The sequence below is a fragment of the Mustelus asterias genome, chromosome 16 (genome assembly GCF_964213995.1).
Source record: "Mustelus asterias chromosome 16, sMusAst1.hap1.1, whole genome shotgun sequence".
Classification (NCBI taxonomy): Eukaryota; Metazoa; Chordata; class Chondrichthyes; order Carcharhiniformes; family Triakidae; genus Mustelus; species Mustelus asterias.
This window is the reverse complement of record NC_135816.1, coordinates 9,659,205-9,675,619: the sequence shown is the minus strand read 5'-3', so window position 1 is coordinate 9,675,619 and position 16,415 is coordinate 9,659,205. Positions and strand designations below refer to the sequence as shown.

General features: G+C 45.7%; 1 protein-coding gene across 1 annotated transcript in view; it reads left to right on the top strand.

Annotated features, from left to right (window-relative positions):
* The first annotated feature begins 34 nt into the window (after positions 1-34).
* Positions 35-16,415, top strand: part of ik (IK cytokine) — a 48,037-nt gene continuing 31,656 nt past the window's right edge. The window contains exons 1-7 of the mRNA XM_078231756.1: positions 35-221; positions 3,785-3,851; positions 6,657-6,749; positions 9,254-9,313; positions 10,642-10,809; positions 12,017-12,131; positions 15,369-15,439. Of these exons, the coding sequence (XP_078087882.1) occupies positions 206-221; positions 3,785-3,851; positions 6,657-6,749; positions 9,254-9,313; positions 10,642-10,809; positions 12,017-12,131; positions 15,369-15,439 (590 nt within the window). The 5' untranslated portion in view covers positions 35-205. The remainder of the gene's footprint in view (positions 222-3,784; positions 3,852-6,656; positions 6,750-9,253; positions 9,314-10,641; positions 10,810-12,016; positions 12,132-15,368; positions 15,440-16,415) is intronic.

Here is a 16,415-nt window from a genome sequence, read left to right as displayed (position 1 = left end):
CTCGCTGGGGATTGTGGGATCGGTCTGGAGTTGGGAGGACTCGCTGGGGATTGTGGGATCGGTCTGGAGGTGGGAGGACGCGCTGCGGATTGTGGGATAGTTACAGAGCTGGGAGGAGTCGCCCAGTTAGTCTTGTTTGGTGATCCTTTGGATAGTCGCAAAGTATAATTCTGTTGTGAGTGAGGGGGTCAGCACCGTGTCCAAGATGCCGGAGAGAGACAGTAAGTGACTGGCGGCGGCGCTGGGCTCGGCTTCCCGCTGGGTGAGGGGGTTCGGAAAACTCGAGGCCTGGGCCTGGGCTTTGGACAGTGACCGCGGTCTGCTCCACCAGGCCCGGGATCGGCGGCGAGAGCGGCTGCTGCCGGCGCCAATTCCTCTCCCCTTCCTGCTCAGTATAGAAACCCCCTCCCTACCCCAGGAGAAGATCATCGGCCCCACAGCAGAGGCACAAAATCCAGATTGACAGCCCGACTGAGGGAGTGCTGCTCTGTCAGAGGGGCAGTACTGAGGGAGTGCTGCACTGTCAGAGGGTCAGTACTGAGGGAGTGCTGCACTGTCAGAGGGTCAGTACTGAGGGAGTGCTGCATTGTCAGAGGGTCAGTGCTGAGGGAGTGCTGCACTATCAGAGGGTCAGTGCTGAGGGAGTGCTGCACTGTCAGAGGGTCAGTACTGAGGGAGTGCCGCACTGTCAGAGGGTCAGTGCTGAGGGAGTGCCGCACTGTCAGAGGGTCAGTGCTGAGGGTGTGCCGCACAGTCAGAGAGTCAGTACTGAGGGAGTGCCGCACTGTCAGAGGGTCAGTACTGAGGGAGTGCCGCACTGTCAGAGGGTCAGTACTGAGGGAGTGCCGCACTGTCAGAGGGTCAGTACTGAGGGAGTGCTGCACTGTCAGAGGGTCAGTACTGAGGGAGTGCCGCACTGTCAGAGGGTCAGTACTGAGGGAGTGCCGCACTGTCAGAGGGTCAGTACTGAGAAGTATTACAGGAATGAGATAGAGAATCTGGTGAACTGGTGTGACGGCAATAATCTCCCTCAATGTCAGTAAAATGAAGGAGCTAGCCGTCGACTTCAGGAAGCGCAGTGTAGGAAATGCTGCGTCTTCATCAACGGGGATAAAGTGGAGAATGTCAAGAGCTTCAAATTTCGAGGTGTTCGGAAATCCAACAATCTGTCCTGGTCCCGCCACACTGGTTAAGAAAGCCCACCAACTCCTCTGCTTTCTCAGGAGACAAAGTACATTTGGCATGTCAGCTACAACTCTCTCCAACCTTTACAGATGCATCATAGAACACATCCTTTCTCCATGTACCACAGCTTGATATGACTCCTGCTCTAACCAATACTGCAAGAAATTACAAAAAGTCGTGAATGAAGCCCAATCCATCACACAAACCAGCCTCCCATCCATTGACTCCATCTACACTTCCCGCTGCCTCGGCAAAGCAGCCAGCATAATTAAGGACCCCACACACCCCAGACATTCTCTATTCCACCTTCTTCCGTTGGGAAAATATACAGAAGTCTGAGATCATGTACCATCTGATCAAGAACAGCTTCTTCCCTGCTGCCATCAGACTTTTGAATGGTCCGGCTATATATTAAGCTGAACGTTCTCTTTGCCCTACCTGTAATTGCATCGCTTTATTCTCTCCTCACCTTCCTTCTCCACCATGTACTTTATGAACGGTATGCTTGGTCTATACAGTGCGCAAGAAACAATCCTTTTAACTGCATCCTATTTCATGTGACAAATAAATCAAAACACTGTCAGAGGGTCAGCCCTGAGGGAGTGCTGTGCGGAGCGGGGGGGGGGGGGGGCAGCACTGAGGGAGTGCTGCACTGTCAGTGGGTCAGTGCTGAGGGAGTGCTGCACTGTCAGAGGGTCAGTACTGAGGAAGTGCTGCACTGTCAGAGGGGCAGTACTGAGGGAGTGCTGCATTGTCAGAGGGGCAGTATTGAGGGAGTGCTGCACTGTCAGAGGGTCAGTACTGAGGGAGAGCTGCACTGTCAGAGGGGCAGTACTGAGGGAGTGCCGCACTGTCAGAGGGTCAGTACTGAGGGAGTGCCGCACTGTCAGAGGGGCAGTACTGAGGGAGTGCTGCACTGTCAGAGGGGCAGTACTGAGGGAGTGCTGCACTGTCAGAGGGGCAGTACTGAGGGAGTGCTGCACTGTCAGAGGGGCAGTACAAAGGGAGCGTCTCACTTTTGGAAATGCTAATTTTCAGATGAAACTTTAAAGTGAGGTATTGGCTGCCTTTAAGTGGAGATAACGATCTAAATAAATTTGATTTATTATTGTCACATGTATTAACATACAGTGAAAAGTATTGTTTCTTGTGCACTATACAGACAAAGCATACCGTTCATAGAGAAGGAAACGAGAGAGTGCAGAATGTAGTGTTGCAGTCAAAGCTAGGGTGTAGAGAAAGATCAACTTAATGCAAGGTAGATCCATTCAAAATTCTGACAGCAGCTGGGAAGAAGCTGTTCTTGAGTCAGTTGGTACGTGATCTCAGACTTTTGTATCTTTTTCCCGAAGGAAGAAGGTGAAAGAGAGAATGTCTGGGGTGTGTAGGGTCCTTAATTTTGCTGGCTGTTTTGCTGAGGCAGCGGGAAGTGTAGACAGAGTCGATGGATGGGAGGCTGGTTTGCGTGATGGATTGGGCTACATTCACGACCTTTTGTAGTTCCTTGCAGTCTTGGGCAGAGCAGGGGCCATACCAAGCTGTGGTACAACCAGAAAGAATGCTTTCTATTTTGCATCTGTAAAAGTTAGTGAGAGTGATAGCTGACATGCCAAATGTACTTAGTCTTCTGAGAAAGTAGAGGTGTCGGCATGGGGAGACCAGGACAGGTTGTTGGTGATCTGAACACCTAAAAACTTGAAGCTCTCGACCCTTGTACTTCGTCCCCGTTGATGTAGACAGGGACATGTTCTTCTTTACGCTTCCTGAAGTCAATGACAATCTCCTTCATTTTGTTGACATTGAGGGAGAGATTATTGTTGCCGCACCAGTTCACCAGACTCTCTATCTCATTCCTGTACTCTGTCTCGTCATTGTTTGAGATCCGATCCACTACGGTGGTGTCGTCAGCAAACTTGAAAATTGAATTGTAGGGGAATTTGGCCGCACAGTCATAGGTGTATAAGGAGAAATGAAGCACATCATACAGTTCCGCTCGCTGCATTATAGGAAGGATGTGATCGTACCTGGCAGGGTACAGATGGGAATTAGGAGGATATTGCCAGGAATGGAGGGTTTTATCCATGAAGCAAGATTGGACTGAGTTTGTTTTTCTTGGAAAATTGAAACTGAAGAGAGATTGAATTGGTTGTATAGAATTGAGGGGCCTGAACCAAGTAGATTCCAGTGACCATTTCCCTGAGTTAATAACTAGGGAACATCGATTTAAAGTACTTGGCAGAGGATCTGAGGGGAACTGAGTAATGTTTTCACCCAAAGTGTGGCCAGAGTTTTGAATTTACTGTCTGAAAGGGTAGTAGCAGCAGAAACCCTCATCACGATGCACTCAAGGACCATTACATACAAAAGACTACAGACCGAGAGCTGGAGGGTGGGTTTAGATTGGAAAGCCCTGTCCCCACCTCCTCTGCTGTAAATGTTTGTATATCGGAAAGGATATTTTTAACAATCTCTCTGTACGCAGTCAACCTTGCACACCAGGAAACTTCCTCCTCCAGCATGGGTTTAGACCTAGTTCTCCATAAGCAGAACTAGGAAGGATTGTTCTTTAAAAAAAACTTTACCTGATTTCTTTCCACAGGTGAACCGTTTTCAAACCCTCTGGCTCCAGATTCGCATGAGATAGAAGATACTCGGTCTCTGAATCAGTGAGTATTAGCCGCAGCTGGAGAAAGAGCTCAGTAATTTAACAGTGTGTCAGCACCGGTTCTCTGAAAGAGCTGCCTAACTGACCCACACCCCTCAGGTTTATTTTCCCATTCAGCTACTTTTCTCAGTTATTATTGAATCTGCCTTAAAGGCAGTGCCTTCCAAATCATCATTTAAAAAATCCTCATCCCCCTCTAGTTCATTTGCGAATTATTATCTCTATCTCTGAAGGTGTTGGTCTGTTTGACTATAAACAATATATCTCAAAAGCTAATGGATGGATTTCAGTGAAACATAGTATACGTAACAGGAAGAAGGAACTGATTAATATTTGGTTAAGATACGGAGCCGGCTCCTAATATTTTTTTAAAGCATCTGTTCAAATTACACAGCACGGTGGCACAGTGATTAGCACTGCTGCCTCACAGCGCCAGGCACCCGCGTTCGATTCCTGGCTTGGGTCACTGTCTGTGTGAGGTTTGCACGTTCTCCCCGTGTCTGCGTGGGTTTCCTCCGGGTGCTCCGGTTTCCTCCCGCAGTCTGAAAAACGTGTTGGTTAGGGTGTATTGACCTGAACAGGCGAGTGTGGCGATTAGGGGAATTTCACAGTAACTTCATTGCAGTGTTAATGTAAGCCTACTTGTGACACTAATAATTAAACTTTAAATATTAGGAGATGGGGAAATTGACTTTTTTAACGAGTGTAGTGGGTTGTGCTTAGAATGGGGTGGATTGTCTCAGCAGCTGTTTGGAATTTGTCACCAGTGGCAGGCAGTATGAGTGGATCTGCTGCCCTTGTCCTTCTGGAAGGTGGAGGTTGCATGTTTGGTAGGTGGTGAGTACAATACTGCCACAGCCCGCTCTCATTTGTAGCCTTGTCGATCCCAGTTGATGTTCCTATTGGATGGAAAGATCCCAGAATGGAAACTGGCTCAAAAGATCGTAACTTTGATTTTTTTTCGCAAATGTGGAGGAACAGAGTCACAGGAATGCCAATTAGCTTTTAACATCAAAAAAAAATTATCAAATGTCTATTGGGTGATACTGCTGCCTCACAGCTCCAGGGACCTGGGTTCGATTCCTGGCTTGGGGTCTCTGTCCCTTTAAGCCCACAGGCTGACTGTGGTCAGACACACACTATTCTGAAACCAAGTGGCAGGTACCACTCAATCAGTCTTCCGTGGATTTTTCCTCACGTTTCGCCAGGTGAATGTCACACAAGTCTTTCCAAACTCCACTCTCAAAAAGACATGGTTTAAAATCATCCTTCAACCAATACTTTCCCTCAGCTGTTTTTAGTCAAGGATCTGCCACCTCAAAGTTTTCCAACTATCCTTTCTAACAAGGCTTCCTCTCCACTGTTTAACAAGGATCCCCCTCCAAGTTTTACGGCTCTCCTTTTAGGATACATTGCTTTAATGCTTTTACACTAACACTTGAGATCCAGCCACTGATTGCTCCACAATTATTTCACTTATTATTTCACAGTCTGTGGTAAAATATCACAGAGCTTAGAACCACTCCAGATATCTTTCAGGCTTCTCACTAGCCAACTCCTTCTCAGCCCTGTCTATGGCTTCAGTGAACAGTACCTTGTTCTAGTTCCTTTAACTGGAGATTTCCTGGAAACTTCCCTTCATTTCTCTAGTTTCCTTAAAGAGCTGTTCTTTATGTTTCTGGCATGTGCTATCTTTGCCCCTTTCCCCATTGTATGGCTTTTCTTCTGGCAAAGCTGAGAGTTGTTCCCTTTCTCTGCAAAGTTCCTTCTCTTCTGGCTTCCAGTTAAAAACTAAACTCAAGAGGTCTCCTCCCTAAAAGTGCCCCTGGTTGCTAAGCAACTTCTCATTCTTTCCCAAATTTGTTTACTTTATACATTGTAAACTCTCAATACAAAAAAAAAGTTTGAACTGTAGGGGAAGAACATGTGTCTTTCTGATGTACCCTCTGCATTGAGATACGGAGGCTGTTCACATGCCTATGTATGATCTGGGAAGGGAGCTTTAACACACTAAATGTCTAAGAGTTAAGTGTACATAACAAAGGTTTTAATGGTATAATCAGTGACGCACTAATTCTTCTTCTTAGTGATTCTTTGGCAACATCACGTTTTTAATAAACACAAGAGAACGTTTAGGATAAATTACTTTGCAAGGAATTTATTGGAACATAATTGAGGCAAAAATCATTGTATCCTTTCGGGGAAAATTAAATAACTTGACACAAAGATACAGAGCAATGGAAAGAGAGCAAGGTGATGAGAAATTATTTAGTTTGCTCTACCAAAGAGCTAGCACAAGCACAATGGGCTGAATGGCCACACTGTCTGCTGTGAATTTCTTCAGTTTTTTGGCCTTGATAGACAAACTTATCTTTGTAGGTTATGGGATAGTTCACTAGATAAAAGCAAATTACTGCGGATGCTGGAATCTGAAACCGAAGGAGAAAACGCTGGAAAATCTCAGCAGGTCCGGCAGCACCTGTAAGGAGAGAAAAGAGCTGATGAAGCTTTGACAAAGGGTCATCTGGACTCAAAATGTCAGTTCTTTTCTCTCCTTACAGATGCTGCCAGTCCTGCTGAGATTTTCCAGCATTTTCTCCTTTGGTTATGGTATAGTTCACTTTGTTTGAAGATTTGCAGATCGGGGCCCTTGTTCCCCATTTTTTTGATTCTTGAGTATGAATCTTGATAGCTCAGTCTATGTACATGTTTGTTTGGGTGGGATGGTTGATCTAACTACAGGATGTCACCAACATGGCAGAATATTGTTACACTGTTATTTAAATTGTAACATTGCCGTTCATAGATCCAAGCTGACCAATGAGGACTTCCGAAAGTTGTTGATGACCCCGAGGTCAACACCATCCTCAGCGCCACCTTCAAAAACCCGCCAACATGAGTGAGTACAATAGAACGGTGAAGGGGTGGAAGAAGCTTGCGTTTGTTTGGGTTTAACTTGGGGATTCAAAGTAATAGTTGTTCATTTATGATTAACTTGCAGCAAAATGTGCGACTGTTAGTGCTGTAGGTTTTTAATCCCGTCCTTGTGAGGAAGTGCTAGATCTGAAGGACTGGATTAGTAAATAGGTGGGTGAGAGTCTGGCTGAGTAAAGCCGCCAGTTTGAGCACTGGAATTGGATTTACGTGAAGCCTGGATTGAAGCTCTCCATAGAAGGAGGTAATAATCATCCTCATCCCGTCAAGCTGCCCAAACTGACTGGCTGCTGCGTAGGGAATACCGATTGCGAGGAATTTCCAACCCTTTCTGGGGAGGGAAGGAAGGAGTCAGGTGAAAAGGGTCAGCAGTACAGACCTCTTCCCCCTTTCACCCCATCACCACCTCATTTTCTCCCACAGTCCAAAGATGTGCGGGTTAGGTTGATTGGCCAGAATAAATTGATCCTATTGTCAGGGAATGAGCAGGGTAAATATGTGGGGTTACAGAAATAGGGCTTGGGTGGGATTGTGGTCGGTGCAGACTCGATGGGCCAAATGGCCTCCTTCTGCACTGTAGGGATTCTATGAAGTGTAGAAACCCTTCAGCTTCTCCACTTGGTATCCCTGGGGAACATCTGGGAAGTCTGGATGCAAGCAACACGGTGCCTGCAATCCGTGAGGTCCTTCTGCCTCAATGTTCTGAATAAGGGATCCAAGTCTTGAAGATAATGTGGGAATTTTTAGATGTTAACCATAACATGTCAATCCTATCCACCCAGAATCACCCAGATATTAGCAGTAGCTAGCATGAGAAAAACAGGGAGGACTCTGTGATGATCCCAAGGTTTCATCACAGACAAATTTAGAGAGCAGTACCATGGATTCTCACTAAATTCCAACCTCAGTCACAGTCTCCACTTCACTTAAGATCAACTGCCCGGGAAGGTTCAACCACAGGCAGGCCCACGAGGTGTGTACAAGACTCCAGATATCAGCATGTACAATATGGCAATGGAGAAATACAGCCACTTCCAAATTAATTAACAAAAGGAATTCAGGAGAAACCTCTTTACTCAGAATGGGAAATTCTCCTCCATAGCAAGTAATTTGGTGAATAGGAAGAGAGGGATATGTTGATCGGGTTAGATAATGAGAGGGTTGATTGGGTTAGATAATGTGGAGAATAAATATCAGAAGAGACCAGTTGGGGCGAGTGGCCCTGTGAATTCTATTATAACGTGATCCGGGATCTTACTTTGACCGTTTTCCATTGACATTTAATCAATCTGATGGATGAGGTGGGCATATGCTACACATTTGTGTGTTAAAGTGGATTGGGGACTGGCTATCCGACAGGAAGCAAAGAGTCGGAATAAATGGGTGTTTTTCCGGTTGGAGGAAGGTAACTAGTGGCGTGCCGCAGGGATCGGTACTCGGGCCGCAACTGTTTACCATTTATATAGATGATCTGGAGGAGGGGACGGAGTGTAGGGTAACGAAGTTTGCAGACGACACAAAGATAAGTGGAAAAGTGAATCGTGTGGAGGACGGAGAAGATCTGCAGAGAGATTTGGACAGGCTGAGTGAGTGGGCGAGGATATGGCAAATGGAGTATAACGTTGATAAATGCGAGGTTATACACTTTGGAGGAAATAATAACAAATGGGATTACTATCTCAATGGAAACAAATTAAAACATGCTACCGTGCAAAGGGACCTGGGGGTCCTTGTGCATGAGACGCAAAAGCCCAGTCTGCAGGTACAACAGGTGATCAAGAAGGCAAATGGGATGTTGGCCTATATTGCGAGGGGGATAGAATATAAAAGCAGGGATGTCTTGATGCACCTGTACAGGGCATTGGTGAGGCCGCAGCTGGAATACTGTGTGCAGTATTGGCCCCCTTATATGAGGAAGGATATATTGGCATTGGAGGGAGTGCAGAGAAGGTTCACCAGGTTGATACCGGAGATGAGGGGTTTGGATTATGAGGAGAGGCTGAGGAGATTGGGTTTGTACTCGTTGGAGTTTAGAAGGATGAGGGGGGATCTTATGGAGACTTATAAGATAATGCGGGGGCTGGATAGGGTGGAGGCGGAGAGATTCTTTCCACTTAGTAAGGAAGTTAAAACTAGAGGACACAGCCTCAAAATAAAGGGGGGTCGGTTTAAGACAGAGTTGAGGAGGAACTTCTTCTCCCAGAGGGTGGTGAATCTCTGGAATTCTCTGCCCACTGAGGTGGTGGAGGCTACCTCGCTGAATATGTTTAAAGCGCGGATGGATGGATTCCTGAGCGGTAAGGGAATTAAGGGTTATGGGGATCAGGCGGGTAAGTGGTACTGATCCACGTCAGATCAGCCATGATCTTATTGAATGGCGGGGCAGGCTCGAGGGGCTAGATGGCCTACTCCTGCTCCTATTTCTTATGTTCTTATTTGTGATCTAACTTGGTTAATGTCTTGCCACAGGATGCCAAGGGAATACAATGAGGAGGACGATCCAGCTGCTCGCAGGAGGAAAAAGAAAAGGTATGCTTGATGAAATATGCTGGGCTCTCTCCCTCCCCCTCACGGTTGTGTATGATCAAGGAATTCCTATAGAGTGGGTGAAGTTACCTGGAAAGATTCACATCTACCCGCTATGCTGATGGTGATTTCCCACCCACTCCCTGTAATTGAGCAACGTAGGTGAATGGTCAAAGGCCCAGAGTGCAGGATACCAACTAGATTAGCAGGGATATGGATATAGATCAGGAGGGCAGTGGTTAGAAAATGTCAATCTTTGGTCTTGGAAGTAGGTGGAAGGAACAATTGAGGGAGACATTATCATCGCTGAATCTCCCAGTATCAACATCCTGAGAGTTACCATAGGACAGAAACTGAACTGGACCAGACCAGCAATATAAATAGAGCAGGCCACAGACTGAGAATTTTAAAAATTCTTTCATGGGATGTGGGGGTCACTGGCAAGGCCAGCATTTGTTTCCCATCCCTACTTGCTCTTGAATTGAGTGGCTTGCTAGGCCATTTCATAGGGCAGTTAAGAGTCAACCACTTTTCTGTGACCCTGGAGTCACATATAGGCCTGACTGGGTAAGGACGGCAGATTTCTTTCCCTAAAGGACATTACCAAATCAGATGGATTTTTATGGCAATCAATGATGATTTCATGGTCACCATTACTGAGACTAGCTTTTCAACTCCAGATTTATTTATTGTATTTAAATTCCAGCAACTGCTCTGGTGGGATTTGATCCCAATATCCCAAGAGCATTTGTCTGGGCCTCTGGATGACTAGTCCAATGGCATTACCATTATGCCACTGTCTCCCCTCAAGCAGTGCATAACTCACCTCCTGACCCCCGAAAGCCTGCCCATCATCTACAAGGCACAAGTCAGGAGTGGGATGGAATACTCTCCACTTGCTTGGAATGGTGCAGCTCCAACAACTAGACACCATTCAGGGCAAAGCAATCTGATTCATTGGCACCCCAACCACCACTTTAACTTTTCACTCTCTCCAACACCGGTGCCCAGTGGCAGCTGTGTGTACAATATATAAGCTGCACTGCAGCAACTCATCAAGGCTGCTTCAACATCACCTTTCAAACCCACGACCTCTACCATATAGAAAAGCAAGAGCAACAATGCATGGGAGCACCAACACTTTAAAGTTCCCCTCCAAGCTATACATCGGCCTGACTTGGAACTAGGTGGAGGCTGTATGAACGCACTTGGTTTAGGAGTCTTGTACCTAGCAGATGGGGGAAGTACTTTCACACCAGAGCTGGATTTGGGCCATGGTCAAAGAGATGGAAGTCTCTGTGTGTAAGACATTTCCTCTGATTCACTTCCAGCTATTACGCAAAGCTACGGCAGCAGGAGTTGGAACGGGAGCGTGAGCTAGCAGAGAAGTACCGTGATCGAGCGAGGGAGCGACGAGATGGTGTGAACAAAGATTATGAAGAAACCGAGCTTATCAGCACGACAGCAAACTATAGAGCGGTCGGGCCAACTGCTGAGGCGTAAGTACAGAAGCATTACTGATTCCATTAAGCCTTTCAAAGCACTGACATAATCCTCAGCAATCTTCCTGCTGAACTGCTCACCTACATGTCCATGTAACATCCTGAAAAGCAGCATGTGCAGACATTTTGCTGTGCTAAATGATGTGTAAAAATAATATAAAGGTACTGTGCCTTGAATAAAACTGGCTGTGAATAAGAAGACATTTTACTGGGCACATTAATACAGCGCCACTTAATACAGCCTTTATATCAACCAGAAAATGGCAACAGCTTTCCATTTGAATTAATGTCAGTTTCAGAGTCTTCAATTGTGTGACACGTCAGCAGAAATGGCTGTGCCTACACAACTAGTTCCCCATCCTGTTAAGATGCACTAAATGCAAGGACAATCATGTGTAAAAACCACCTTGTTAGTGTTTAGTTGCCTCTTGTGTGCCCAAACCCTTCTGATTTCTCATCGGAAGTGGTGTGGTTGTTACTGGCTGGTTTGAATAAAGCTGTAAGTCAGAATGGAACTCGAAACAATTGGGCAAACGGTCATTCGACTGAGGAGCATTGCTGTTCTCTATAAGTCCTAGCAGGTAAATCACTTTTGCACAAACCTGCTTTAAGTGTTAGAGCTGTCTCTTGTTTAAAGTGGGCAGAGTAAGAAGTCTCACAACACCAGGTTAAAGTCCAGTAGGTTTATTTGGAATCACGAGCTTTCGTGATTTTGTGAAACAAAGGCAGTGTTTCATCACCTGATGAAGGGGCAGCGCTCCAAAAGCTCGTGATTCCAAAGAAACCTGTTGGACTTTAACCTGGTGTTGTGAGACCTCTGACTGTGCCCACCCCAGTCCAACCCCGACATCTCCACCTGTTTAAAGTGGGGAGAGGCTGCTGATGGCTGAGCACATCTATAGCCCGGGTGGATGGCAGAGCTTCCTTGATGTGTGGAAAAGGGGCCGGTGAAAGTTGGTTTACACCTAAGGCAATTTAAAATTGTTCTTATGCCATTCGCACTCAGCCTTTCTGGGACATTCTGGACCCAACTTTGAACATTACAGTGGCAATTATAAAATTATTATTTTCTTTTTAAAGGTACGAATATCTATAAGACAATTATTTTCTGGATTTATAAACATGTTGAACAAATATTATGCCTTTTTTAAGTTAAGTTCTGAAAGACATCAGTTCATTTCTTTTTTTCTCCTTTCTGACACAGCGATAAATCTGCTGCTGAGAAGCGACGCCAACTGATTCAGGAGTCCAAGTTCTTGGGTGGTGACATGGAGCACACTCACTTGGTGAAAGGGTTGGACTTCGCCCTGCTGCAAAAGGTTAGCACCTATCCACTTGGAGAGAGAAATGCCAGCTAAAGTCCAGGGAAGGGAACTGTGTTCAGATACCTTCTGGGTATGGCTGACGTACCAGATGCAGTTCTTCCATCAGCTGCACTGGAAAGGAAAACTATTTGAATCTCTTGTTCTTTAAGTGTCCACCATGCCTCAGTCAGAAGGTTGAGAATTTCACTATAGAGTCTTAAGTATATAATCTTCCATGCAGTGCTGAGGGTGTGTTGTCCTATCAGAGGTTCTGTCCTTAGGATGTGGATGAATTAAACTGAGGCTCTCAGTTGAACATAAAAGACTCCATCACGGAAAGCAGTAGGAGTGTTCTCCCCATTGTCCTGGCCCCAGTATTTCTCCCTCAACCAGTGCCTGGAAAAAAAATTTGATTGTCTGAATGTGGATGTTTGTGGGGACTTGCAAATTGACTATTGCCTTTCCCTTAATTACACCAGTGGCTATGGTGCAAAAGTAATTCGTTGGCTGTCAGGTGCTTTGAGACATTCTGAGGTGGCAAAAGATGCTAAATAAATGCAAACCTTCCTGTTGCTATGAACTGTCATGAGATCCAACGGGTCCACTTTTGGTTAAAGTAAACTTGGGGAAGAAAATGAAGGAGAATGTTAATAGGGATGAATTCTCAGCCTTGTTTCTCGTGGTCATTAGTGAGAGGCAACATGGTTTTATGAAGGGGAGGTTGTGTCTCATGAACTTGATCAAGTTTTTCGAGGAAGTGACAAAGATGATTGATGAGGGTAGGGCAATGGATGTTGTCTACATGGACTTCAGTAAGTCCATGTTTGTAGTATATATAAATGATTTGGAGGAAAATGTAACTGGATTGATTAGTAAGTTTGCGGACGACACAAAGGTTGGTGGATTTGCAGATAGCGATGAGGACCATCAGAGGATACAGCAGGATATAGATAAGTTGGAGAATTGGGAGGAGAGATGGCAGATGGAGTTTAATCCAGACAAATGTGAGGTAATGCAGTTTGGAAGGTCTAATACAGATAGGAAATATACAGTAAATGGCAGAACCCTTAAGAGTATTGATAGGCAAAGGGATCTGGGTGTACAGTTACACAGGTCACTGAAAGTGGCAATGCAGGTGGAGAAGGTAGTCAAGAAGGCATACGGCATGCTTGCTGTATGCCTTCGGCCAGGGTATTGAGTTTAAAAATTGGCAAGTCATGTTGCAGCTTTATAGAACCTTAGTTAGGCCGCACTTGGAATATAGTGTTCAATTCTGGTCGCCACACCACCAGAAGGATGTGGAGGCTTTGGAGAGGGTACAGAAAAGATTTACCAGGATGTTGCGTGGTATGGAGGGCATTAGCTATGAGGAGAGGTTGGAGAAACTTGGTTTGTTCTCACTGGAGCGACGGAGGTTGAGGGGAGACCTAATGGAAGTCTACAAGATTATGAGAGGCATGGACAGAGTGGATAGTCGGAAGCTTTGTCCCAGGGTGGAAGAGTCAATTATTAGGGGGCATAGGTTTAAGGTGCGAGGGACAAGGTTTAAAGGAGATGTACGAGGCAGATTTTTTTACACAGAGAGTAGTGGGTGCCTGGAACTCGTTGCCGGGGGAGGTAGTGGAAGTGGATACGGTAGTGACTTTTAAGGGGCATCTTGACAAGTACATGACTAGAATGGGAATAGAGGGATATGGTCCCCAGAAGGGTAGGGGGTTTTAGTTAAGTCGGGCAGCATGGTCGGTGCAGGCTTGGAGGGCCAAAGGGCCTGTTCCTGTGCTGTAATGTTCTTTGTCATCTGAGAGTCTTCATTCTGTCACCGATCCAGTGCTGGAAGACACTTCCGGTGCCGGATATCGGCAATCCTGACCATCAGGATGTTTATGTACCACGGGAATAACCCCCTGGTATCTCACTATCTTTTTAATTGGGAGAGGGAGTCTCCATTTTGACAGAGCCAGGTTTCTTCAGCTGCTGTAAGAGTTAATGCAACCGTTCACTGATATTTCCACCCTTTGGTGCATCTGACTTGTGTATGTTTTTAGTGAGTGAATCGGGAAACATTTCAAGTCACATGGGATTGAGGGTGATTTAGTGGTTTGGATCAGGAATTGAGCATTACCACATGGGATTGAGGGTGATTTAGTGGTTTGGATCAGGAATTGGCTCGCTGTAAGAAAACAAAGGGTGGTGGTTGATGGGAAATATTCATCCTGGAGTTCAGTTACTAGTGGTGTACCGCAAGGATCTGTTTTGGGGCCACTGCTGTTTGTCATTTTTATTAATGACTTGGATGAGGGCGTGGAAGGATGGATTAGTAAATTTGCGGATGACACTAAAGTCGGTGGAGTTGTAGACAGTGCGGAGGGAAGTGGCAGGTTACAGAGGGACATAGATAAGCTGCAGAGCTGGGCTGAGAGGTGGCAAATGGAGTTTAATGCGGAAAAGTGTGAGGTGATTCACTTTGGAGGGAGTAACAGGAATACAGAGTACTGGGCTAATGATAAGATACTTGGTAGTGTGGATGAACAGAGGGATCTGGGTGTCCATGTGCATAGATCCCTGAAAGTTGGCACCCAGGTTGATAGGGTTGTTAAGAAGGCGTACGGTGTGTTAGCTTTTATTGGTAGAGGGATTGAGTTTCGGAGCCAGGAGGTCATGCTGCAACTGTACAAAACTCTGGTGCGGCTGCATTTGGAGTATTGCGTACAGTTCTGGTCGCCGCATTATAGAAAAGATGTGGAAGTGTTGGAAAGGGTGCAGAGGAGATTTACCAGGATGTTGCCTGGTATGGTGGGAAAATCGTATGAGCAAAGGCTGAGGGGCTTGAGGTTGTTTTCATTAGAAGAAGGTTAAGAGGTGACTTAATAGAGGCATACAAGATGATCAGAGGATTAGATAGGGTGGATAGTGAGAGCCTTTTGCCTCAGATGGTGTTGGCTAGCACGAGGGGACATAGCTTTAAATTGAGGGGTGATAGATATAGGACAGATGTTAGAGGTAGGTTCTTTACTCAGGGAGTAGTAAGGACGTGGAATGCCCTGCCTGCAGCAGTGGTGGACTCGTCAACGTTGAGAGCGTTCATGTGGTTATTGGATAAACATATGGATGATATTGGAATAGTGTAGATTAGAGGGGCTTTAGATTGGTACCACTGGTCGGCGCAACATCGAGGGCCGAAGGGCCTGTACTGTGCTGTAATGTTCTATGTTCTAAGTCGGGCTAACTAATTCCACCCGATGTTTTTAATAGGTCCGTGCAGAAATCACCAGCAAAGAGAGAGAAGAAGAAGATATGATTGAGAAAGTGCAGAAGGAAGTGAAGTAAGTGATTTGAAATTACAGTGTTGAAAAGAAAGAATTGGGTGTGAAGACTGATATCACACTACTTCGTAAGTCTTTGTTGTCTTCATTCTAAGGAAAGTGATACTGGCATTGGAGGCAGTCCAGAGAAGGTTCACTAGGTTGGTTCTGAGTGTGGAGGGATTTTCTTATAAGAAAAAGTTGAGTAGGTTGGGCCTGTCCTCATTGGTGTTTAGTGGAATGAGGGGTGATATTATTGAGACATGTAGGATTCTCATGGGGCTTGAGAGGGTAGGTCGTATGAGGTTGTTTCCCCTTGTTGGAGAGTCGAGGACCAGAGGGCATAATCTCAGTAAAGGTTGCCCATTTAAGATGGAGATGAGAAGGAATTTCTTCTCTCTGAGGGTAGTGAATCTGTAGAATTCTTGACTAAAGAAGGCTGTAGAGGCTGGGGCATTAAGTATGTTCAAGGCTGGGATAGACAGATTTATAATCCATAAAAGAATCAACAGTTATGGGGATAAGGAGGGAAAGTGGAGTTGAGGATTATCATTTCTGATCAGTCATAATCTCATTGAATGGCACAGCACACTCGATGGGCCAAATGGCCTACTTCTGCTCTTACGTCTTATGGAAAGAAAATCCAGAACTGCATTTAATTGACTTTGGTTGTGCAAACTTTGATCGTGTATCGAGAATATTTTGAGCAAGATAAAATTCGCAAGAGGTCAAAGTCAGTACGACACAGGAACCCATTTGGCCTGTTGAGTCCGTGCTGGCCCTCTGTAGAGTAACCCAGTCTGTCCCATTCCCTCCTCCAATCTCCATTGTCCTACGGGTTTATTTTCCTGTTGGTAGCCACTTTTCCAATACAAGTGTTGGCAGTGATGGAAGACATTTGAGCTGACGAATCCGGTATTAAACAACTTCTTACCGACCCAACAGAAAGGTTCATGTTGGAGGAAGAAAAGTTAAACGAACATGAGGGATATACTAT